Below are 26,843 nucleotides of genomic sequence, written 5' to 3' on the forward strand. Positions count from 1 at the left end.
TAAACACCCATACTTAATAAATCTTGACAACTGATCTACTCATCAACTTTCAGAAAACACATTTTCTAGTGAAGACCACTTATTTACTTAAGATTTTTTCCTAGAAAAAAATCAGTATTAACAGGAATGTATTAATTCAAATCCACAGAAGTGAAATGTTGTCTACCTAGTTAAGTAACTCTAGTAAGAAGCTACATGTAAATTAAAGCAGCACTGATCAGTGCTGTGATTATAGCTAAAAAGTGTATGCAAGGAAATATCTAACTTCGATTTCAGTTTTTCTTATGCTATTACTCTTTTTTTTTTTTTTTTTTTTTTTTAAGAGTACCACTTTAAAGGAAATACAGTAGGCTAGTCAGTTAGGAATTGACTCAAACTGCAATACAAAATTAAGAGATAACTTCTCACCTTTCCAAACCAGCCATTTCCAATTTCCTGGATGTAGTTTAGACTCTGACGTGCAACTTGAGACTTTGATCCATCTGTCATACATAACGAAACAAATGTAATACGTATCAAACCACTTGGCCAAAGTTATCAACTGTTGAGGAAATAATGCAAGTTCCTGCAATATTTATTCCAAATTACATGCATACATTCAGACCAAGCAACAAAATCTAGTTAGACATACATAAAGTATGAAGGTAAGATTGTGACAACAGCACTCAAGTGAAACTTTTCTCAACTCCAGCTTCTAAACTGTACTAGAATACACCCTCTACAAAAACACAGTGAATCTCCTTATGAAATATAAACTTAATTTTTTAACACACTCAATAAGAAAGCAAAAAGACTGAGTTCTAATTCCAGTATAAAAGTGTATCATACCCTGTAGTTGGGTAGAGCAAATAACCTACTTACAAAAGTTTCCTATGTAAATAAAAGAAGAAAACCCAAGACAACACTAACTCCTTGTACATCTTAACATTTATAGTTATAGAGAGAGTTACTGTTTTAAGAGAAAGGGTTTGACTGCTTTATTCTTCAGCCCAACTGTCCTACTTATAGCTACCATCTGGAAGGAGGACATTTTCTGACTAAAAATACTTCACGTAAAGAGCCCAGAGAGGGAAAGTATAGAAAACAAGACCCAGATCTTTGCAGACGATGGACAGTAACAATGGCAGACTCTATACTATGAAAAAAGATTCAGCAGTGTTGATCCCTCTGCCACCTAATTGGTTAGGAGCACTAATAAATAGATGTACACAAAAACTTTCCATCATTACTACTTGTCTGAGAATTCTAGCCCACGTTTTTATTTCCATAAACCACATTTCCACCAGTATTATTTTAGTAGAACAGCTATAGCTCTGTAATACACTGTCAATGCGCTCCTAAGCGCGGAGAAGGTTTTATCAGTACAACTACATTTTTACCAGTGTACCTTACTCAAGTACACTGCCTTACTTCTGGCAAAATAACTTCTAGGGACAGAAAGTATAGTTTTAACAATTATGGTAACATAAAATAGCTGACATAAAATTATTCACAGATAATTTCCCCTCAGTCATTAAAACATTGAGAAGTAACATTTCTTTTGTATTAAAAGGCACACTGACAGTTTCTTGAAATTTGTAGGTACAGAAATTTTACTAGAAGCTTCCCTGAACATCTAATGATTAAGCAACACAAGCAATGTATGTAAAAAAACTGTATGTGAAGTAGCATAATATGAGAACCACTTTATGCTAAACTATGCTTGTAATATTTAAGATGCTTAAGTTTCCTTTTACAAAAATTGTACTTTAAAGAATACATTCCAAAAAACCTTTCACATAGGGAAAAGAAATCTAATGCTCTGTCTTAACATCACCACATTTACAGCATGAAAAGTCTACAGTGACATTAAGAAAGTGATGCCGCTGAAACAGGAGCACTGCTGTTAAGGAAGAGATTCAACTCTTGCTTCCATTTAAGGCTAATGGCTAAAATCCAATGACAACTGAGCCATGAAAAAAACCACTGAAGAGCAGAAGTCACTAACATCCTAGAGTACTTCAAACCCTTTATGTATACAGAGGCATAACAAAGTACTCTAGAGAGGTTTATTTAAGCTAATTTCATTCTCTTAAGCTACCTTACATGGCACCCTGCCATAAGTTAACATTTTTTAAGTAATCCTATACCCTGCAAAATATGTTTACTCAATTTATGTAAGTTTGTAACAATTAATTTGTTTCAGTAAAGTCAAACAATTGGCTACACTCCATTTTTGACACTGAAATTGCCTACTTTTGTTTTTTCATTAAAAAACAGTATCTTACCTGTACGAGATGGAAACTGGGAGGGAGTTGGTAAAGCAATATTGGGTACTGAAAGAGTAAACACTTCTGCTGGAGACTGAACAGATGGAGTATCTTCTGCTGGAGGTGTAAAATCTATTTCATCATCAAAGTTATCTTCAAATTCCTGCAAAAAAGAAAGTTAGTAAACAAGCTGATCTTTGTCTTAAAATTAGCTCTGACATTTCTTTTAGTTTAAATGAGCAATGTTAAGGCAGCTTAGCTTTTTTCCAAGGACAGTGACAGATTTTAGTTTTCTATTCCTTATTTTCAATTTATTACTGATTTAAAGAGATTAAAGTATTAAGTATTGCTTTTAACAAAAAGGGGGCTTTTGTTTTGGTTTTTGTGTTTGGGGTTGTTTTTTTACTTTAAATGCTATCCCTGGCTTTGAACAAATTACCATGAACAGCCAAGGTCAAATATTCTCCATTTAGAAATGAGAGCAAAACTCAATTTTAGGAACACCAATAAACAATGTTCCAAAAGTAACTGTTTTCAGAGTTTTGCTACAGTGGATATGCATCTTCAGTATTCTTATTTGACAAGAGTGTCTTAAACCCTGTCAGCAGACTAAGAAAAACAAATTAAAACAATACACAGAAAAACAACAAAAAGGTTATTTACAGTAAAACTGTCTCAAGGGTATACTTCTACTACTGATCCTGATAGCTAGTAATGATTTTGAAAAGACATTAAAGATACTTACTGCAGCATGGACCAAGTACTTAAAATAAATGGTTACAGCAAGACTTTACAGTATGTAGAAATACAGTTGCTGGCTACTTCAGAAGAGAGAATGTACAGTGACACTGAAGTGTCAATAACTGCACAGTATTAGCACAAATAATCAAGTAAGTGTTCTGGATATCAGAATGCAGCTAAGAATACCACTTATATATATATTTGTAGCTTCAGATGCTTACCTTGAAATCTATCTCAGGGTCTTTACAGCAGGAAACACAGTTTGCAAGCAGTATTACCAGTACTACTAGAGTACATATAGACAGAATCACAAAAGATGAGGAAACTTCAGCTGTAGCTCCTTCTTCTAGAAATAAATATGTATGTAGTATTATATAAATATGTTTAGCATTTTAAGAAGTTCCTTCAAAACATATTATCCATCTGCATTTATTTAAAACATGGCATTTGAACATTTAACTCTGTGGATATGGTCAAAAATAAGAGGAAACTGAACAGAAAGGACATACTGGCAAAAACCTATCTATGCTCTACCACCTGCCTGCACAGTTCTGTGCTTACTGGACTCGAGCTAAGAGGACACAGCCAGCATGATTTACCAAAGTAGGCGATGAACAGTGATAGTCCCAAGCCTCAGGATTCTGCTTAAGTCGACAAATTTATATAGCTAACTAAACATGGGTATTAGAAATCTGGTCTTTCTGAAGACATTTCCCATGAGCTAAAATGCCTGTCCTAAGAGAAAAGGCAGCTAGAAGAAATCCTCACTTAAACTGTGTACAAATTTAAAATATATTACTATAAGGCAGTACTGTCTCTTTCAATAAACGCACTCATGACAGTCTGCCAAATATACAAGTTGCTTTCACAAGTGCAACAGATCTCATCAGCTCCACCCCAATTTCTATTTCTTGTCATTCATTAGGTGATTTGTCTCCCTTTCAAGAATTTTAGACACAATCCCTAACCATTTTGCAAACACACTTCCAAATAATTTTCCAAAATTTTATATATAAACATTCTACAACACATTTTCTATGATTAAGTCAGGTTATTATTACTCACACAGGATAAAAAGCTTTGAGTGGCATTTTACAAAAATCTTAAGTCTTTGCCAGGGGAATTAAACCTATTTTCATCCCTGTTTTCATCTTTAGTCAGGAACAAAGACATGTAGTTCCCTAGGAGACTGCAGCACACGTCTTGAGGGTTTGGTTTTGGTTTTGTTTTGGTTTGGTTTTTAAATGAGTAGTGCCACAAGTACTGGAAGAGTAGTTGGACCATATCTGTTTAAGATATATTTAGGTATTACATCAGTGTTAAAGTTTAACAATGTCAGGTGACTTGGACTGACTGGATTTTATGGGAATGTCCAAGTATCAATGGGAACATCTGGCAACAAAATACAGTATAAATGAAGCCTCAAAAATAAAGAAAATCAGAAGTTGATCACTAGTTAAGGGACATACAAACTTGTCCACCTACCTCCTAAACCTTCAAAAAAAACTAGAAAAAGTAATGAAGAGATTTTCAGAAACAGCTACAGTTTTTCACCATATTCCACAGAACATTTAGAGAATATTTACTTATTTTAATTACTTGTAAAGAGTAAATTGACATAATCAAAATATAGCTTTAGAGTGTTAGCATACTTTCAGAAGATCACATTATTTTGTGCACAATTAAGAATATTATCTATACAACAATAAAAGCTAACCAAAAAGGAAGGTTTTGAATCAAGTGATACTGTTTCTAGTTTCTACAATAGCTCTAGCATTCTAAACTCATTAGAGAACATAAACGTTCCATTTGTAGATATTATGTATTGTTCAAACACAGGTCAACCACGATGTGAGGCTACTCACCACCTTTTAGTCAAAATTCTGAAGAGAAAAAAAAAAACCTCTGAAAAGGGCTCTCAATAGAACAATTTATATTCATTTAAATCAAGTCATAACACACTTTTCTTGTTGATGCTTACAAATGGAAAAATAAGGGGAAGGTAACAGCTGACTTATGTTTACTTCCTTCAGATGTTCAGTAACCTTACCAAGTAGACTGAAAATTACCTAAACCACAAATATAAGCATTTTGTGAAGTCATTAGCTAAATTACTGTAACACACACACACGCACAGAGGTAATATAGCTTTAGATAAAATTTAAGAGATTCCTTTGAACTTCTAACCGAAACCAAATAATAAAGGGTAGCTTTACTACAAAAAAGTAAACATATTTATGTTACCAGGTATTACTAATTAAAATTATTATTTTAAAGACATTTTTCCAAAACCATCCCCCTTAATTTCCAAACAACTTCCTCACCTTCACCACCAACTTCACTGAAATGAGACATCAACTCACCACAGCCTACCTACTGAACAGATGCAGATTTTCCCTGACTAATAAACACTTGGGAACACATCACAGTTACAATATATATTCCTCCCAGTAGAAGATCAAGACTCCTGAAGCGCCTAGTGTGTTTCATACAGTGTACCGGGTGCAGTTGGGAAAGTTAGCTAAGCAAATCACTACACAATGAGCTCTGACATCAAGAACATGTTTTATTATTCACAGAATGCATTACTAGCATGTCTTAAAACATTGCTATTCAAAGACTAACTTCAGACCAGATCCTTAAGAGGGACGTATAGAACACCTCAGCTGTCAAGTATATAAAACACTAAAAAAAAAAGAGCTATCAAACTTTTATTTTGGGTTTATGGTACACTGTAATATCTCCTTTTTGATGCCCACATAGCTAACATTAATTTTACATTAATTGTCTTCCTGTTCCCCATAGGACATGAGCATTACCACTTCTCATTAGCATCCTCCCTTGCTCCAAATAATGTATCTTCTTCTAGATGGTCTTTGACCAGCCTCTACTGAAACTTAGAGCGATTCTTCAAAATTTGCTTTACTGCTTTCAATCTTACTGCTGCTTTTCAAGACCTGACAAGGGGCTTGTGCACCCAAAAATACATCTATTCTAATTATATTAGCTGGTCTAGTACAAGTTGTTATCTCTGCCTACAAACTTCTTACACATGCCCTTGGACTATCACAACTACAGCAGCATGACCACAATATGTACTTACATAAACATTATTATGCTCACTCTAACTTAGGATCCCACTTTTGACCGCCCCAGAAGTTACAAGTTATCACAGCAAATCCACCTAGGAGGATTCAAGCTCCTGGTGGTCTTATGCCAGTTTTCTGGTTTATTTAACTCAAAATGAGTCATAACGAGCACTAACAATCATAAGCTGCATTTATTGTACATTAGATACACTGCACACATATTCAGTTATTTTATATGAAAAAGACAACATGTTTTGGTTGGAATTCCTTCTGTAAAGAAAACTGCACATTTATTCAAGCCTAAAATCTAAGTCTTTTATGCAAGTTACACTCTTCCCCATAACGAAAGCATCTCCTTTAAGTGTCCTGGAATGAATACAGAAAAAAAAATATTGCTGCTGTTCATTATGTTACTTTCTAACCTTATAGACCTTTTCTAGTTCCCAAGAAAAGAAAGTGTGTGAACTAACAGTAATTAATTGAAGGAAATCATGAAGTTTTTTTAAAAAAGGGAAAGCAAAGATCACCTCTGAAAAGGCAGCTAACCATTAACAGTTCATTAAGAAGATAGAAGTCATCTAAACTTCAAAAAGCACACAGCAAATTTCACATACAAAGTTATTATAAGATGCTTTAATACAAGAAAAACACCTATTATAATGGGCAAGTTTCTGCAACACTTACAGAACAGCATTTCAGAGGACTCATACAAGCTACTTACTAAGAATTACAGAATCCATCTCTATTTGGATAAACTTTGAAGTCTCTCACATAGTCATTAATAAGTGATTTTTTAATTTGCACTTCTTTAAAAAATGAATGTAAAATTAAGTATAAAATTATGGCAACCTGTAATTGGGCTAAAATTTATTATAAGTGAAGTTATTTTAATAGCTTGCGTAAATACATATTCAGTGATGGAAGTCACTGATTAAGTATTGGAACTGGTGTTTGACAAAGTGCTGAAAAATCTGCTGCAGTATAACCTCTTTTGCATTTTTCAACTATTTCCATCCAATGATTAAGTCACTGGAGCTTAGTAAAATGACTCGGAACTGAAAAGGTAGGAGATGTTTAATACCTCCTTTTGTTTGTAAATTGTGAAAGTATGAAGGAATGACATCTATTTATTACAAGATCCTGGCCAAAAAAGCAACCAGAAAGCAAGCCGTTCAATTAAACACAGAGGACCATTTTATATAGTCATTACAGAAAACAAGTTTTCTTCAATAAAGAAAACTGTTAAAATACTTTGTAAATTTAATTAATTTTAATCTAAACCTAGATAAAAATCAATAAATATCACTCACAATTTCATAATGAATGCAGAAGTTAAGAATCTTAACATAATAGATTCTAAAAGTAGAGAACTTAATAAATTTACTCAGCGTATCACCTCAGTTTAAAAACTTACCATAGTTAATGTAACCCTACACAGTAACAACCTACTACATCTTGGTATCTATCCAGAAGTCAGAATCTGTTCTTTAGGAAGGGAACTGCAAAACACATCCAAGAAATACTATATATAAAATGACAACAATATAAGGCTTCCTGTCAGTTAATACAGTCTAGACTACTTTGGTCTGGTATACCCCAACTACTTCAGCAGGAGGCAGAGGCCTGGATTATATCACTACTACATTAAAATAAGCAGGAGATGCAGTGTGTCTGTGTTACTATAGGTGTTACTGCAAGGCTAACACAACATAATGCTTTACAAAGAGCTCTGTGCTAGTAAATGTTCCATCTCAAAATGGCATCTAAATGGTCCTAAATTATCAACACAGAAAATAAGGTCTTTTTTCAAAGGCTCACAGTATTAAATACTGATTCTATGCTGTTATTTACCCACTTTTTAAAAGTACATGGTATCACAAACAATTCAAAGCCCTGGCTGAGGTAGGTAGGTAATTAACAGCTATTGAAGCAGATTCTTCAGCACCTCTGAAGACTGACATTTCATAAGCAAATTTTACACTAAAGTCTAAATTTGAGCACAGCACATGTGAAGTCAAACCCTGTACGCAGGCAAGTACATGAACATGCTCACTGAAAAAACAAAGATGATAATTTATGCTGGCATTCTCAGGATCAAGTATAGGCATGTGAACATATACTTCAGTATGTATTAGCATGTTTCAAGGGGTGGAAAAATGTTGTTTTCATACAAAGTATATTTCAAAGTAATTTATGTAAGTCAGGATTCTCTATACCTTCCTAAGTTTCTTTCAAGTCTACTTTCTTCATAAGAAAATTCACTGACTACCAAATGGAACAACTAAGCAAACATAAGTTTGTTTCTCACTAGAACTAGTTTCTTTCTCTATCTAATTTCCTGGTCTGCCCACAATACTCTCAAATACCCACATACATCATCCACCTGTGGCTTCCTTTGCTACCATTAATTAGGAGCAACAGACAAGCCAGCTAGCCAAGTGGTCCATCCATGTTCACTTGCCAACCAACAGCTACCACTCAGCACGATACAGGACCAGACATAACTGCCTGTCCATGTGAGGGATGGCAGATCTGCCTTTCTTCTACTACCAGATTATGAAAGGCCATGACGCTTGAACTCCGACTCTCTCAAATTTGGTTCAATGTGATTAATCATGTTATTAAGGTCTCAACTTTCAGGAAACTGGGCTAAAAAAATGCAAGAAACAACACAGTTCTAAGCTTGGGGAAAAAAGAAAAGTAAACATACATGACAGACATTACTGAGTACACTAATAAAAGACATTCACTGCTGTGATAAAGGCAGTGCAAGGCCCAGATAAATTAAGCATTATTAGGGCACAGCAAACTTCAAGGGAGCATCTGATTTTAAGCTTTCAGCACAGTAGTTGCTATGCAACAACAGTCCCACTGCATAAGCAAGAGCCTCTTTTCTTTCAAGAGCAGCTACATAAATGGCAGTTCTGCACTAATAGCTATAACTATTTCCAGCACAAATCTAGCGTGACAGCAGTCACTTAAACTGTCTCTTGGACACCCTCAAATTATATGATCATGAACAGAGATGTTACTTTACAACACCAAGCTGGAACACAGCAGCCTTTAAAATACTAATGAATGACCCAATCTAACTCTGCTCCCTAGCTACTTCCATGGTATCTTTCATAAACTTGATCAGTTTACTTACTCTGCATTTAATGGATATTAATGTAGCCAGATCAAAAAGTGTAATATCACCCTAATTTATAGTGGTTTTGATAAATACGATTTTAAAAGCTACCCCAACTTTCCTAAATAATGCTGTCATTTTCTTCTATGCTAGCAATTAAGTGGGAACATGTTGTCGACTCCTACCCAGTTCTTCACAAGTCAGATTCAGATCATTACCTTTTCCTCACAAAGAGTTTCTCCTGCATTTATCTACTCCCTGAAATCTTCAGAGGTTTGCTACTAATAGGCACAAAACCAATACAGCCAGGTCTATAAATTCTGAAGGCCTACAGGCAACAGGTAGAATACTAAAACAAAAGCCTATTCAAAGCAATTTTAGACACATCTATTGTATAGTATCTTATTTGTATGACAAAGTAAGGCACAACATGCATTGCAACTCCTGTATTTCACAAAAAACCCCACTAACCTCAAGAGCTCATTCCATTAGTTACTGCATTCCCATCATCTCAATTTTATCCTGCTACACTCCATTTAACAACTGAGCCAAAAAACAGCATCATTTTTAAGTTTCAGCAGAAATGTGTGCAGTACCATCATTTAGTTGTGCAATGCTATATTACAATAGGTTTTAAAATACTACATTAGAACTGCATTCAAATCACCATCAACCTTCAACTAAGACACAACACTAGCAAATAAAACCACAAGTTTTGAAGGAATGTTATTTGCACTTCAGACATTCTTGGGGGGGGGGGGAGATAATTTTAGGATGAGAGAGGCACTCCAAATTCCAGACAGTCCTTTGATTTTAATGGCCATTACCAGTACAACAAGAAGAAACATACCCAAGATCTCAGATGACTCTCATTGACTTTATGTCCTCAACACAATGCCAGCACCTTAATGAAATCTAAAACTCTTTCCAAATGCCCAAAGTATTTCAAGCAGAGACCGTGAGTGTTCCTTCACTGAGCAAATCCCCAAGAACAGATATATATAACACTCCTTAAGGGACTTTAAGGAGGTTCTCAGTTTATACCTGAACTTTTCAGCTTTCAGATTTTTAGTACTTATTGCCATTCAAAGAAAACACAAAATATTTAAAGTTTAAAAAAAAAAAATTATCTGAAACAAACTACTGAAAATTTTATTAACTGAAGAGAGTTATTTCAAAAGCCTATCCTCTCATAATGTTATTACTAGCCTTATATCAGATAATGCAAAGTTTGCATAACTAACAGAAGTAATCTTCAGTATGGATATTACAAACGTATCTTTATGCAAAAGCACTTTATCAACCGATTTTATTTTCCCTTCTTCCTTACAACTATGGAAAATCCTAATTACTAGATACAGTCTCAAGGAAAAAAAAACTCTTAAGTACTTAAAACTACAGCTGTCCAAGTTACTTGTGCACACTTGTATTTAATCTTTCTGAATACAAGAAGCAGTAACTAACAGTTTGTCAATAAAACTATCTCCTGTCTAAATCTGAATTGCATTACATAGCCTAAATCAAAGTCTCACACTTGGAAGGATATAAGATGACAAGACTTTCAGCAGTGTGGAAAAATTAAAGTTTAAAAACAACAACAACAAAAAAATCACATACAAGTTACTCTGTTACTATATTATTCTAGACAGAAATTGAAACATTTCACCTCTCTACTCAACCTGTCCATTACCATGCCTATCTTATCCTAGAACTCTATTATTTAAGTTCCTCGTGGGGGAGGTGGGTAGGATGAAAGGCCAATACATGTGCACAGACAATTCTTTTGAAAAACCGTAAGTTCTTCTCTACAACAGTTAATCATCAGAAGTAAGTGTAATGAAGACAGCAAGTGGCAACTTCCTACAGAGTTTTTCCCCCAAGAAGCAATAAAAACACCTCTGACATGTTCCTCCAACCCACCTTGTGTTCTGGATATAGTTCTACAGTGACAAAAGCCAGTTTCATAGTTAAATGTGTTTTGTGGACACGTGACCCTGAAATCATTACTGTCCTATGCAACAAGTTACAATACTTTCAAGAAATATTAGCTACTTCCTATCACAACTGGATGTGTAACTCTGTATGACAACAATTCCTGGCAAATTATCTCAGTCCTCCCAGTTGACCTTAAAAAGAATACAAGAAGTCTATCCTGCAATCTAAGCCAACACTTTTTCAAACTATTTTATTCCATGCTCCCCCTAAATACTTTTACAGTGTGCTTCAAATGAGCTTCTACAGCTGCTTAAGTCCACTTTGTATGCAAGGGTGGCACAGGTTACATATCTTAAGGCAAGAATATCTGGGGAAATGTTGGATTCTCAGGTAGTACAGCACCCTCAGAACAACACAGCTCCGATCCTCATTTTTTCCTGAATGCTTGTCCTGGCCTGAGTGTTGGCTGAACAGTTAGTAACTAGTAAAACTGTGAGCTGGGGTTAATTTCACATTTCTGTCATTATTCTATTACCCTACAAGTCTTCCCAGTATGTCAAAGAATTACTCGCACAACAGCACACTGCTCAATTTTAATAAGGACTAAATATAGGCTAGCACTTCAAGTGTTTACAGAGCGAGATTTGTTTGAAGTTTCAGTGTTAGAATCTCATGTTTGCACAAAGGCATCTTAAGACAAGGTAAAAAATATACATGTTAAAGAATTATATACCCTATGCCTTCATGACAGGGTCTCTGGAAAATCTAGGTAGCATCATTATCTTGCAAAGATACCATCTGATTCTTAAGTGTGTGTGTATATACATATATATAAATAAATTGTGCAGAGCACACTTTATTCTATACTGCTAGATGTTGGTTTTGACAACCAATTCCTGCTCAAGTCCAGTATGTTTTCATCTGCTATACCATTTCTCCAACAGCGAGGCACAGGAGTTGTAGAATTTTTTTTTTTTTTTTTTTAAACAGAGTAGACCACAATCATTTAAAGAAGCACAAGAAAATTACACGTCATGGTATCTCAAGCCATCAGAAGTACCTGCAGCATGGAAACCAAAACATCAGTATCTCCTTCTCCCATCATTTGACAGGAATACAACCTATTAAGATATACTGGTTTTGAAGAGACTAATTTCTTTCTGTTCATGTGAAAGAAATGCATAAATGCAACCTTCATGTGATGGGATTTTCTAGAATCTTGATTTTACAGTAGATGCATTTCCAACTCTGGGTTGGAAATACGACTGGGTTAAGAAATGTGGGAAAGAAAGGAGCAGCACTTTGCCAAAAAAGCTTATTCAGCTCCATTTCTCATCCCTATTCATAGCTGAAGGATCCCTAGGAAGGGGAATGAGCCATAGAATGAATGACCGATTTTGAAGACCTGGATCTGGAATCTGGTTTAAGACTGAAAGCTTAAAAGCCAGCACTCATAATTCTACTGTTAAAATTTTCTACATCTCTTTCATACCAAAGAAGTCCCAGGGTGCAAAGGTAGTCCTAAAAAAGTCACATCACTGTTAAGTCACTGCACTGATGTTTCCTTACCACTAAGGAAACTTTTCTAAGCCTAGCAGTGTTGGACAAGACGTTACTTTGTACCAGCATTTCATACTGAAAATCCCTCAGAAGACAATTCACTAACATAACTTGCTTCACACCATCACCTTGCCTAAGCTATATGTAGCATAATACCTTGCTACAGGCTGTGCTTAAACTACACATGTAGATTGAAACAGCTATCCTGACACACTTTGTACATTTCTGATTATAAAAGCATCTACAAATTGTTTCTAGTACCACTGATGTTGCTCAAGACCTTTCATAACAGCAGTACAATGAAAACAAAGAGTTTATACAGAGGAATAAAAGCATCGAAGGTATTGCAAATAGTATCCAGAACCATATCAAGCTCCAGATACTAGATGCACACACCAAGTAGAAAGGCAGACCCAAAATAAATCTAAGGAATACTCCAGTACTCCATGTGCTGTCCTTCTGCTGCAGAATTGGAATGTTAGGACTGAAACAGAAAACTATGATTTTTGCAGCCTCTGGCGTTACACTGACTAAAGGTCTCTTTATCCTGCACAGGTAAACCATGTATGGACAGCAACTGAAACCAGACTACAGTAAATGTCCAGAAAATTACTTCTACTCAAATTTGCCTGACAGTTGTTCATCAGCCCCTCAAAATATAACTTTGTCTTCCACGCTTTACAAGCAGAATGTTGGATCTCACTACAAAACACAAACTCCTCTTTTTATACAGGATCTGGGGCAAAACCAGCACTAACTAATGGGCCGTTTCAAACCAATGACCTGTGCCTGATGCTACGACAACATACCTTTAGACTGCCTCTGATCTGTGCTATCTTAATACACTGCAACGATATCCGAGGAATTATTAAATACACCCAAGTATTCAAGGTGTGAGAAACAACCTCAAAAAGTGACCTCCTCCTAATAAGGGCTGCTTTAGTTGTAGCGAAATGCAGACACTTTACAGCCAGAGGCACAGAAAGTAGACCAAGCCTGTGAACAAAGCCTTACATGGAACATCCCTGCAGGCCAAAGAGTCAGGGTTGGCTTCTTACCTCAGAGTCACAAACTCACAGATAAAAACAAAAGACAAAAGACAACTTAGCAGCTCTAGCTCTACAATTATTAGGTGTCTGGGACAGAAGCTAGAAAAAGAAATATAAGGAGAAGCAAATAAGTTTAGTGCTTGAAAGGAGGAGGAAAGACCACTCCCAATAAAAGTATATATCACTAATTAAAATCCCCACTTTACAAGCAAGATTTTTCTTAACTTCAAGTGATCCAAGTCACTAACTTGCATATGCCTAGAAAATTGCTTTTCTTATTACGTGCAAGTGTCACATAAATTTTACATTGTACCAAACCACAGGCTACAACCACAATTGGGCCCCAGTCTGACAGAACTCCAAGAGAAACATCAAGCCAAAGCAACAATTTTCCCAAGAGTATATACATGCTAGAGAACTCCTCTTAAATAAAAAACAGTGACTTAATCTCAAAGTTTTAACTTGTCATCTATGGCCAGCTGACTATACTAGATACAGTTGCATAAACATCCAGATACTCTAGATGGGTGTCTCTGGATACTACACACCAATTTCTAAGCATGTTTTCTTGGATTGTATGTGACCGAGCTCATCAGCAAGGACTCACTGCCATAACATTCAACTGGTCCAGGAGGGAAGTCTCAAGACTGAAGTTCTCAGCACAAACCAAGAAAGCATATAGGCACCAATCCAGCTGCCTCAATTCAACTGAATAGATTACCTAATTCATTACAAATGTAAAATTGAACACACCTGCTAAAAACACTACCACCTATTCAAGTTTTACAGGAAAATTAGAATATTTTTGAGTCCCTGTTACTTTGTATTTGCAAAGACTTCATATAGCACAGAGATGACAGAAATACTTTGTCTGACATTACACATATACCCTTGGTTCAGATTCTCAGCTTTCTTGGAGAGGCAGCTGAATTAAGGTCAAGTATGGAAATCCAAGTCAGAAGAACAGAAAGAGAGCCTGAATGTAAATGTAAAGCTTTAGCACAGTAAGGCAGACGTGTCAGATTATAATGCACTGTGTTTGGCTACAAAATAGTGCTGCTAAAGAGCAGTTCCCAAATGCCCTTATTTCAGCCACACAGTACTAAAAGTGGAAGTCCTTTTAGCCTGATGCATCCATGTAAAATCACCAATACTCCACAAGCTCAAAACAACTACAGCACTTCATTCTATTAAGTCCTTTCCAGTAGACCTGCCCCCAGCTCTGACCTCCAGTATAAAGTGAAACTTTAAATTCAGAACTATCACAGTACATATCAGTATCCTCCTTTTCCATTCACAGAATAAATTAAATCTAAGTTGGTCAAAGTATTTTTAGCTAGTTGCATCTTCAACATCTTGGTTTTCCTATATTCTACAGTAATTGCTCTGAACCCTACCAGGGGAACAGTTAAAGCCTTATTTCCTTTATCTCCTCTTCTTATTGTTGAAAAGAAAAAAAATTAAATTAGTTTAGAAATATAACCTCAAAAATGCAAAACAAATATAGAACACATCATCCATGCACGCCTTCATCTGCAAACACTATGAAGCCATACTTAAAAAGAATGGCATCATTCATCTCGATCAAGGCCCTGGGAACTTGACAGTTCCCCAGCCATATAGTCTGGCATATTTCCACAGCAGTTCCACAAAATGGAGCACTTTGGAACAAGGAATCCAATCTAGTCTTGCTACAACCTGCCCATCAGCACTTCCTGCTTTCCAGCTTCCTCCCCAAAAGGGAAGTTAATTTATTACAGGTATATTCCAGGAGCTATTCCGCAAAGTTCACTACAACAGCTACAGACACCTTCCTCCTTTTTCTGTGGTTTCCCACCTTTCCTGTGACAAGCTCAGGGCAATACCCATCAAAATCTTTCTCCATTGTGAAAGCAGCAACCCTTCTTGCTAGGTGAAGTATTGTGGGATCCTGAAATAATTCTGAAACCAATTACTAATTATTTTATGAAAAGCCCATTAAATTCTTCACAAGTTTACAACTTTTATGTATCAGACTGAGTGTTACAGTGAACTGCAAAAACTGCTGAGGCCCAGAACAGAGACCATCAGCAACTGCCAGTACCTATACAGGAAATCAAAGCAACCTATCATGGGACATATGAGAGAGAAATTCACAATATGCCTAAGTTGTTTTTAAACACATGATTCTTAACCCAGCAAAATAAAGTCACAGTTTTGTCTTCTGGACAGGTTATAAAATTTGCCTAGAACGACAGAGAAGGTTCAAGACAAAACAGCATCATTGTCATCCACTGGTAAGCTATTCAAAGGAAGGAAAAAAGTCTTTGTAGCTTTCTAACTGGTTACTGCTGTAGTGATGATACAGGACATGTTGCAGACTAAGAATCTGTTGCATGCAAACCCTTCTGCGTATATTATTTCATTCAGCAGGAAGTCTTCCCAGCAAAAGGGATGCCAGTGAAACTGGACAAGGTTCCTCTTGAGGCCCTAAATGTTTAAATATTAAGCATCTGTCAATAAAAGAATCCGAATACATTGCTTCTTACTATATGGGCAAAGATACAGCAGAAAGCAGCAGTTTCATTTCCTGGAGTTCACTGGGTTTTCCATGACAGGATTTGGCACAGTTTGCTAAAAATCAGATAACTTCCCATGTATACATACTTTGGCCTAAATTATAACCAAAACCAACATATAAAATTACGATGTCGAATTCATTTTGTATGAGTCCAATATTACAACATCATAAGTACTTCTCCTAGCAGTATTGCACTTAGCATACCCTATTTGGCCTTTAAAAAAAAAAAAAATTAAAAAAACCCACTTCAATACTATCTCCTGTATTTTGCCCAATCAGCTTTTCATTCTGAGAATGAAGCTTTTTATCACTGTCATGGAAGTTATGTTTTGATCTCCCAGCTTTGTAAGGTACATAGCATAGTCCTGACAGCAAAGAGGAATTTTTATTTAAAAAAAAAAAAAAAAAAAGAAGAAAGCACGGGATGCAGACACTCTGACATCTACCTTTAAATAGAAAAATTAACCAAATTTCAGGAAAAGTAAGACACAGAAAAGGCAGAAAAGACCTCCACACAAAACTGATTCTGCTGTCTTACCTTACAGCTTGATGATGAGTTAATATTATTTGGACAAACTTCAATTATTTCATAAATGAGAAAACTATCATTTAGTCTCAAAGGAAATACAGATTTGAGCGACAGTCTTCCATTTTTCAGAAGGTTACTTTTATAGAAACTAAGAAAAAAAATTCAAAGGCGGCTGATGGAGCGAGTAACTTATGAACAATTCAGAAATGTTCTTGGGAAGAAAAAAAAATTGGGAAAGAGGCCTAGGTCCAAAAATAAAGGAAGTATGGGTTCCACTCCCAGTTTTGATACTTTCTGTGGAACAGCAGCCAAACTACCTAACCCCTGTGCTTCAGATCTCTCCTTCCACACTGCTCCTCCTCCTCCTCCTCTCTGAACATATTGTCTATTTCAGCTCTTCAACTCTTCGGGGCTAGAAATGAATCTCAGTACACATTCGAACCAAACCTAACAAAATTCAGTCTCTGATCAGTAACTCATACGATTGAGAGGATGTATTTTTTAGTCTGTGCTTTCAAGACAAACAGGAAAATAAGCAAGAAAATCGAAGGAAGTCAGCATTACCTAACATAAGAGACAAATAAATGTGAAGTACATGACTATTTAGAGAGACTGGGCCGGGGGGGGGGAATCCGACTAATCTGACCGGAAAGGAGGGAAGCGCCGTCTGCCCTGAAGAGCCTCCACCCAGGAACGGGAGTCCCGGTGATTCACAGTCAGAATAAGAAAAAGAAAAATCACGCCGAGGTCTGCATCGACTAGAACGGTAGCCACTATAGAAAGAACGTATGTGGGTAAGCACCCGGAGAGAACAAGCACGTAGTTCGATCTGGAGAGACCGAGATACCGACAGCGGGATATCGCTCAATGCCACCGGCACAAGACGTGACCTAGAGGACGGGAGCCACAGCCCACTCCGTCGCGGAGCCCCATCCACCCGCCGTGCCCTTCCCGACGCTTCGGCGAGGGGAGAGGGCCGAGCGCGGCGCGGAGCCCTGCCCGCAGCACGGGGGAGGGAGGGAGGGACGGTGGTTTGGAAACCCGCAGTCCCCTCGCTCCACCACCGCCGCCGCGCCTGCAGAGCCCCGGGCCCCAACCGGCGGCCCCTCGGGCCGAGGCCCCCCGAGGCTGCCCGGCCCCCAGGCTTCCCCTCGCAGGCCCCGCCGCGGAGCCGCCCCCCCCCCCCGCCGCCCCAACCCGGCTTCGCCCCGCCGCCTCCCGCGCCTCACCTGCACCTGCTCGCGGAAGCGGAGCCGCCCCGCCGCTCCCCAAGAGAAGCGACAGCAGGAGGACGAGCCCGAGCGGCCGCCGGGGTCCGAGGGGCAGCGGGCCGCCCCCCCCGCCGCCCGGCACCCCCGCCGAGCCCCCCGCGCTGCTGCATGCCCTCCGCTCCCGGCCCGAGGCTCGGCGCCGAACGAGGGGCTCGAGGTTCTCAGCGTCTCCGGTGAGCCCCCACGGCAGCCGCTACCCCCCGCCTCCGCGGCGCGGCTGCCCGCGGCATCGGACCCCGCCGCCCCGCTCCCCTCACAGAACCCCGCCAGCCCCTGCGGACGCCGCCGCCGCCGCCATCTTCCGGGCTACCTGACCGGGAGAAGGTGGAGCGCGTTGCTGATTGACAGCCCGGTGCGCCAATCAACCCGCGCCTCACGCTCGGGAGGAGGGTTCGCTGGCTAGGACGGGCCTAATCCTTGATTGACAGCCAGATCAGCCAGTCGCTCCGCAGAGGGCGAGCTAGGGCGAGCGAAGGCTGCGGCGCGAGAACGGCGGAGCGCGCCTGCCAATCAAGCCGCACTCCGGGCGACGGGAGGAGGGCGGAGTTTCCCTCGGATTGAAGGCGCGCTCCGCCAACCGGCTGGCGGCGCCGTTCCCGAGGGCGGGAGCAGGACGAGGGGCTTGGCCGAGCCCGTGCGCAGGACACGCGGGAGTAGCGGGAACAGCGCCGCCTGGAGGCACGGCGCCCGCCCGCAGTGCTCGCGGCGGCCTCCCTGAGGCCGCGCTTAACGCGCCCTGGGCCCCCGGTACGGGCAGGGGCTGGCGGGCCCTTCCGCGGACACGGGCCCCTCGGCTGGGATCGCCCCGCACAGAAGAGCGCAGGCCCCAGCCTGTGCCCTCGTGTCTCCGAGGCCACGGCTGTGTCCTGCTCTTCCAGGCCAGCCCGGGCCTGGGGACTCCCCCGGGGATGGAGCTGGCGTGGGGCCGTGGCGGAGCTCTGGACCGGGGCGATGCGTGTTCAGCTCTCTCCCCCTCCGTGCACCCGCAGCTCGACTCTGTGCCAGAGGCCGAGCGAGGAAACTAAAAAGTAAAAAAAGTAAAAAAACCAGAGCCTGGTTCCCTCAGAAGCCGCAGAGGCCTCCGGCAGAGCTTCCCCTGAGGAGCCATCATACCTGCGCTGCAAGCAGGAGCGGGCACACAGCTCCTCCGTGCTGTTTCTTACACCTCCCTCGGACCGTTACTCAGGCTCCTCTGCAGAAAAGGAGTACAATGAGTCTCAAGTTAGACACAGAGATGGGCATAAACTACCCTCTGCAGCCTATGCGTTTCCAAGGCTGGAAATGACCTTGTTAAACTAACGATACAAGCAGGACTCAGAAATAAAGATTGTTCTGGTTTAGGTTTAGGCATGTAATTCTGCTGAATTTAGAGTACCTGAAAATGAGGTGAAGGTTTTAAGTAGCATAAATGGAAGAATTAATCCTAAGGAATCAAGGGCTCTGTATAGTGAGGAAATAGGGAAATACCATACGACTAACAAACTAGATTTCCATTTTCCAAATAATTTAGCAAAAAGGCTAATTATGTCAAAATTATATAATGACTTTGGGAGCACAGATTCTCCAAAGAAATGTACAGTAAGTGCACCCCTGGGACTTCATGAAAGGAAAGGTTTGTGCTCAAAGTAGTACTTGGAACATGATGTCCAGGAAGACACAACATAAACCTAAATCTCTCTGTCGCTAAGAATTTTTTCTAGGGTAATTTTTCTCCTACCACAGGGATGTACTTAAAATCAAACTACTTTCCTCTTAGCAAGTCTGTGTCCACCCCCAGATACCCTCTCTCTGGCTTGAAGACACTAATTGTACTACCAAATGACCCATATTTTTTGAAATGTTCTAATTAGTTTTTCTTCCAAGGGAAATATTTTACTTGACTAATGATATGGAAGACAACCTCCTCTTTTGTTGTTTTAGTAAACTATTATTAATGCATTATGCTGCTTACTGTGAATTATTTTTTAAAAGCAATATAAAACAATAAACAGTCCAAAAGTATTCCTTGTCTGGCTGTCTGTAGATTTGATGGACTGGGAAGGGAAAATGTGGTCCTTTCCCTTTAAAATCAGTGATACGTAATATGCAATATGTAACACATTAATTTTTTTTCAGGTACAAACAGTCACCATCTCAACTTAAATAGCTCGGTACTGACATAAAACTGATGCTGGTCACAAGCATGCAGCCAGGTCTTTATGTATACCACAAGTATCTAGTGGAAACTTCAAGGTTAGTTCTTTATTCTTCACTGTATCAAATCTCCCTCCACTGAGTATGGACATTCAGGGCTGGGGCCTCTGGATGTGAATGTGTCTCCTTCTAGTTGACATTATAGCCACATTTTTTTAATGATGGTTATTCAGACTACACTGTACTTATGTGGTATAACTACATGGGCAAATCTAGTGTACCTATCACTGCAGTGTCTAGGGTCTAAGGTTCTTCTGAGATCTGTCACAGACTTCATGCAAATTCCATACGTAAATAATTTTGAGGTTCATAGCAGCTACAGACATAAAAACTTCATTTGTAGCCTATCAGCAGGTTTACAGTGCAAGGGTGTTCTCATTTCAATAGTGTAAACAATTCATTGCATTTTAAACACAGCAGACTGCTTTATTTCCCAACCCACCCTGTAATAATTGAATGTTAGGCAGGCCTTTGATGTAATTTGCTGATAAAACATCATGTTGTAATATCATCTGGGAAGCTATGGCAGCATATCATTAAAAGGACTTGTCAGAGCACTATTCTATAATGATGGTACACTTAAGGTTAGCTGTGAATTAGTCACTGGTAGAAGCTAAATAGCCAAACCTTCCAATCCTTTGTTCTACATGTTAGTCACAGTTACTCCCTGTCTTCAAATACACAATGAACATCACAAAAAAAACCCCAAAGATGCAAAGCCTAATCTCCTATCTGCCATCCTCAGGAATGTTACAATTCACCCATTTACGATTTCTGCAGTTAAACATTTGTAGCAACTATACGAGACTAATGGGATGAGCAACCTAATAGCAAGTAATCCAAAAGGTACTTAAAAATAAAATATATTTACTTAAACAAAACTCTTCCTGCACACAAAACAGGATGTATTACCACATATCACAACCTCATGTGTCTTGATTATGCGCTGTTATCATTGCCAAATTACTGAAGCTGCTGTTCCGTGTGGGAGGTGTTAAAACCTTTTTTTAGAGACAGATAATTAGATCAACTAAAGGATGTTGATGGTTTTATTTTCAGTTGGTTTTCTTCAATATTTTTTATAACATTATTGGTGCGGAAGGAATATTGTCTAGCAGACTGAGCAAGTTGCCAGAGAGGTGTTAAAGGTCTTCAATGTAACTGTGAATAAGGCCCCAAAAGATTCACTATTTGCTTACTACAAAACAGAGTATCACTGAGCATCAGGAACAGAACTGATTACAGAACCAAAGTCTTTATTCCAAGTCACTGTTTTAAGCATAAAGATTAGTTTCTGTATATATGAATGTTGAGACATACACCCCTCTCTCTCTCCCCCCAAAAGAAAAATGTCTCATCCTTTCATATATAACCTTTTCTTTCCCTGTCAGTGTTGTCTTTTTATACTTAACAAAGTAATTTGCTTCTCCACCTGATAGAGACAAAATAAATATCACTGATTTTAACCTCCACTTTCAGTCATAAGTGACCTAATAGTGTTTTTATATAACTGGAGGCATCTTTCCCTGTTCCAATACTACAGCATCCAAAATGATTTTACGTAGCTCCCAAGGAAAATTGGCTAAAGGAAACTGGGTTTTAAACAATCAGTAAAGGAAATTTACTTATTTGAGTCAAATGTTTTCCCCTTAGTATCCATCTGTCACTCTAAAATGGGCTTAGAACAGAACTCTCTGATTTCTTCCTACAAATTAAGCTTGCACATGGAGAAATCAACCTCTGAAAAATATGGCAGGGCATATTTTGAATCACTGATAGAAGATTCAGTTTGTATTAATTTTAAAATGTCTTTAAAGATCCAGCAGCTCTTGCTAATCCATTCCTTGTAAATCCACTAAGGAATTACATTCTTCTTGGGAAATATTTCATATTTGGATTTGCATCTGCCACTAATGTCCTGGAAAATTTCGTACAAATTTCATTTCTGTTCACTCAGGAATACCTTCTGTATTTTGATGGGCCTGATCTGGAAGGGCACTACCTACTTTGGCTTCAAACAGGTGTACTTTGAAGAGGTTTTAACATTAAGATATGAAGATGGATCATAATTGTAAATGTATCTTATTAAATTCATTTAAATTTACTTTATTTACTTTATTAAACCAAATTCATTTCACTTTAGTCCACTGAACCATCCTATAGAATCAATAGAGTTAAGCAAAAGAATTAATTTTTGTGAAAGAGCATTTAAGTACTCCCTCAAAAAGGCGTAAGAAGTGTCAACATCAGTATAAATTTCTTCTCAACAGGATTCCATCCTGGCTTACAAGAAATACAGTCATGAATGGGCAAATTTCGTTCCCCACATACCACTCTCTGATGACGTTGCCAGCCGAAATGCCAATTCATGCCAATTTTGAAACTGGTTTTTATGCCACTGACAGCTGTCTAATGCTGGACTAAAAGTTACATCTGTGGTGATAGATCTGTATCTTAAAGCTTCCTATAGAACCTTTCTCCAAAATTTTAAGAGAGAAATTGTGTGTGTCTATTCTCTCCAAGGGTATAGGAGATTTAACTATGTAATTTCTATTAACATAAAAGGAAATGCAAAATGATGACTTCTGTGTAAAGAAGCTGTTGTAAAACTTTCATAGCTACATTAGAAATTCCTTGCTACCATCCCCTATTTATTTTTAGCAAACACTAAACTGTGTGCTCTATTAAATTTTGCTCCAGATGCAGCAAAGCAGTACTGAATATAGTGAGAAACTATTTAACCAAATGAATGTCTAATGCAGTACTGGTCTAAATATACATTATATGTGTGTCAAGGGAAAAAAAGCAAAACAGAAAGAATATTCTCACAAACAGACCAAGTAAAACGCAACAGATCAAACAACGAGGTTTCAACTTAGCCTTTCCTCATGCAATACTTTCATTAAGGCAATAGTTGTGCAAGCTGCTCAGCAACTCTCAAAAACTTGTCCTATCTGAGACCACTCAAATAAGCAAGTGGTACTGCTTAAGGCTTCATGTGGTTTTACACTGTAGGTGTAATATGGCAAGAATAGCACTCCTGCAAAGGAATAGTTCAGCAACATTTCAGCCTAAGCGCAAGGGTTTAGTAAAACTACTTACAAGTTCTAGAACCAGTGCCTCTTTGAAAACAAACAAACAATCTACAGGGTGCAGTGAATGGTCCTGTAATTAGCCATGTTTAAATAAGTATCTTGCTAGCATAAACACTGCTCACGCAAGCTTGCCAAAAAAGCACTATCTGTTTCTGGACCTCTAGATCAGCAGGAATCTCTTCATCACAAATCCTTTCAATAAAGGAAGGAAAACATTTGAGCAGAAGATAAAATATGATTTGCATGTCTCTCTAAAAAGTAATTCTAACACTAAATTTTGATAAATATTATACATCATCACTTGAATGTGTCACTTGTTGAAAGAGAAAAATTGTTTTGAGTCCTTTCAAATGGGGTGTTCTTGACCAATCTGCCTGTTAATGTAATACTTTCCATTTCCACTTTATACCTAACTTTATAAAAAATAATTAAGAAAAACCCTCATACAAGTACTAGTCCTCATTAACATTGAGCAAGCTGAAGCTTGGGGAAGATTAAAGGACAATTTTTTACATATGTAGGCACTCACCTCTCATTTTAGATATCTTTAATAACCTGATCCTAAGTAACTGCTCCAAAATTAAACCAGAAATTATCTTAGCTCACTTGCATTCCCCTTCAACAGTCTCTCATTGGCTTCCACACTTAGTTTTAGTGAAAGCATAAGCAAAGACTTCAGGCTAAGCACCACTCTATGTATGGGGGGGAAAGCTCATCCCAATTTGGAAATAATTTGCAATATTGACAAAAGGAATTTTTAGAAGAAGCACTTGGATCTAGAAAGGGATAAATAAAACAGAGTAAATGAGCTGCTAACATATGGACAACTGGTGCTCTGGATGCTTTCAGCTAAAGTGCACACTTGGAAGAAAAACACAAGGATTCAAGATTTAGAGGAAGGTGTAGTTCACTGAAGCACTGTAAGGGAAGGAAGGATCTACCTTTTACTGAAATGTTGATGCTTTGCAGTGTTACTCATTCTTCTTATATTAATGAATGTTGCCTTCCAGAGCACTGAAATTGCAACATGAGCAATTAGGCAGAGAAGAATTGAGGTGAATCAAGACAAATTAAGCAGGATCAGGAAGAATCTTCCCAATTGAGCAAGGAGCACAAACCAATACATCCAGCACATGTACACTGGAAAACATAACTTTTGATACTTTCATTTATTTTTAATAGTTATGGGTTCAAAAGACCAAATTCAGAACAAGAACCATTTATCAAAGGTAGTAATTGGACATACATTTCTGTACTATTTGGTAATCAGAACGGAAAGAGGTATAAAATACCTCAGTGAAAATTTGTTACAGAGAAAGCAATGAAAACCAATGAGCAAAGCTTGTGCCACAGACAAGGAACAACTCACTAGAAACAAATTGCAGAGGCATTTTTAAAAACCTTGGCACTATTAACGACAGTATCTTAGTTTAAAAGTTTACTTATTAATTTTAACTGGTTACTTACAAAAAACAGGCTTGAAATAAGCTTATTTTCCTTATTCTTGCAGTCTGAGTCTCTAAAGATCACCCAAGAATCAAAGTCCTCCTATCTTCCACAATCCCTTCCTCACCTTTTTAATAAAACTAATCCAACAGAAACAGGTTTACAAAATTATTTAAAAGTTTGGAGTCTTACAGGTGAAGTTGCTTTGCTAGTAGGATTGTAAAATACAGACAGAAAAAAAGATAGTGAAAATTTAAGCAAGGATCATACTCACTGCAACTGTTCTTTCATCTCCAATACTAACAACTTAATGAGCTCAAGTCGCCATGCAGGATATTCTTTTTCCCCCTCGTTACAGCATCATAGGAATATTGCAAGTCCTTTAATTTCACACTATATTGGTTTGGCCATATCCTACAAGGGAGTAGGGCTGCTTATGTGATTGATATTACTCAAGTGTGCCAGTATATGCAGAAATATGTCTCATACTTTTACTGATGAACTCTAGGAAAATCCAGGGAATGATCCCATCTTGTATGAGCAGTAGCTACCTCAGCACAAAAGACATTTTTTAAAATGCTCACCTCTTTGCTACTTTTCAAAGCTTTGACTAAACTGAAAAGGTCTAATTTCATTCAATAAATGTCAGTAGTTATAATTTTCCTCTCCAATCCAGGAAAGGAAAAATTCATCCGAATAAAAAATGCATTTATCTTTATGGAAAACTGGTGCTTTCTTTTGCTACCAAAGTAATGTAGAAACCAATAAATATACCTTAGTAGGATGCTTATGGTATACAAGACAACACAGAATCTAAGTGACTTCTGAACGGTAGAAAAGGGTTTGATGATAAATTGCTGACTATTTACGAAACTCGCGAATCAACCTCTATATAGAATGAGTAATTAGGAAGAAGTGGTGGCTAACAAGATACATTTTTTTCTTCATAATTTCAAATGCAAATTATTTGAACATGAAGGAAATTCAATCTAAAGATCCAAAGCTAATCAAAATCCAAGGGCTGTAGGATGTTCAGCAAGAGGATCTCTTATTCAGATCTGTACACAATATCAAAAGGATGTGCTGTTTCAGTGCAGTAAACTCCATGGGGTACAGTGACCATCACTGTAAATTGAAAAAAACATCATAAAGGATTAAACTAAATGAGAAAACAGTTAACAGCACCTTTGCCAAAATTTTAATTCCTCTGCGAGTACATGCTACCAGTGCTAAGTAGTTTTGACCATCCAAATGTTCTTAGAACATGGCAGGTGACATACCTACTCTAAGACATTAGAAAATGTTAAAATCACATCTACTTGAAACTTCCTTTTAATGCAGAAGCAGACTAGGAATTTTAAAGATAAGGAAAAAAACCCCACAACTTTGTCATAATGTACCGTATAAACACTAAGCATAAAGCATGATTTCCTCTTGTGTTGTGAGCGTGTGCTATCAGCGCATCGCTGGAAAGCTGCCTAACAAGCTGACAACTTCTGAATTAACCTTGTGTGAACACAGCTCAGGTTATCTATTTATAAAGTCATACCACAGGTGCTGCCTACAGTGGGATATTACAATAAGCAGCGGTTAACAGAGCTATTCTCATTTTGATGCAACCCAGGTGCTCAGTTGTGCCTTAGTCTTTCTAGCTAGTGCTCTCAATTAGAAATTCAGAGCGCCTGACATCTGGCACAGGAAGACAACAGGAATTAACATTACCATTTCCCAGGGGTCATGGATTAAACATGGCTTGCACCGGCTCTGTTTACTGCTGAGCTAGTAAAAGCAAGATTATCACTTTTACCCTTTCATTGGTTAAATTTTACAGCTTAACCATCCAACACAGTACGGACCACTCTTTAATTTGACCCAAATATAATCTTCATCCCACACAAACCTCTAGACACATTTATTTTCATCAAAGACGTGTCTCAAAAATGCTGAATCACTGAATGTAGGTAACAGAAAATGTTATTTTTATCAAGCAAATTAA

General features: G+C 38.2%; 1 protein-coding gene across 1 annotated transcript in view; it reads right to left on the bottom strand.

Annotated features, from left to right (window-relative positions):
* Positions 1 to 18,411, bottom strand: part of LMTK2 (lemur tyrosine kinase 2) — a 44,385-nt gene extending 25,974 nt beyond the window's left edge. Inside the window, exons 1-5 of the mRNA XM_052773412.1 lie at positions 18,376 to 18,411; positions 18,072 to 18,306; positions 3,212 to 3,336; positions 2,268 to 2,412; positions 409 to 482 (exon numbers count right to left, since the gene is read on the bottom strand). Of these exons, the coding sequence (XP_052629372.1) occupies positions 409 to 482; positions 2,268 to 2,412; positions 3,212 to 3,336; positions 18,072 to 18,306; positions 18,376 to 18,411 (615 nt within the window). The remainder of the gene's footprint in view (positions 1 to 408; positions 483 to 2,267; positions 2,413 to 3,211; positions 3,337 to 18,071; positions 18,307 to 18,375) is intronic.
* Positions 18,412 to 26,843: the final 8,432 nt, after the last annotated feature.

This window comes from Harpia harpyja, chromosome 21 (genome assembly GCF_026419915.1).
Source record: "Harpia harpyja isolate bHarHar1 chromosome 21, bHarHar1 primary haplotype, whole genome shotgun sequence".
NCBI classification, from domain to species: Eukaryota; Metazoa; Chordata; class Aves; order Accipitriformes; family Accipitridae; genus Harpia; species Harpia harpyja.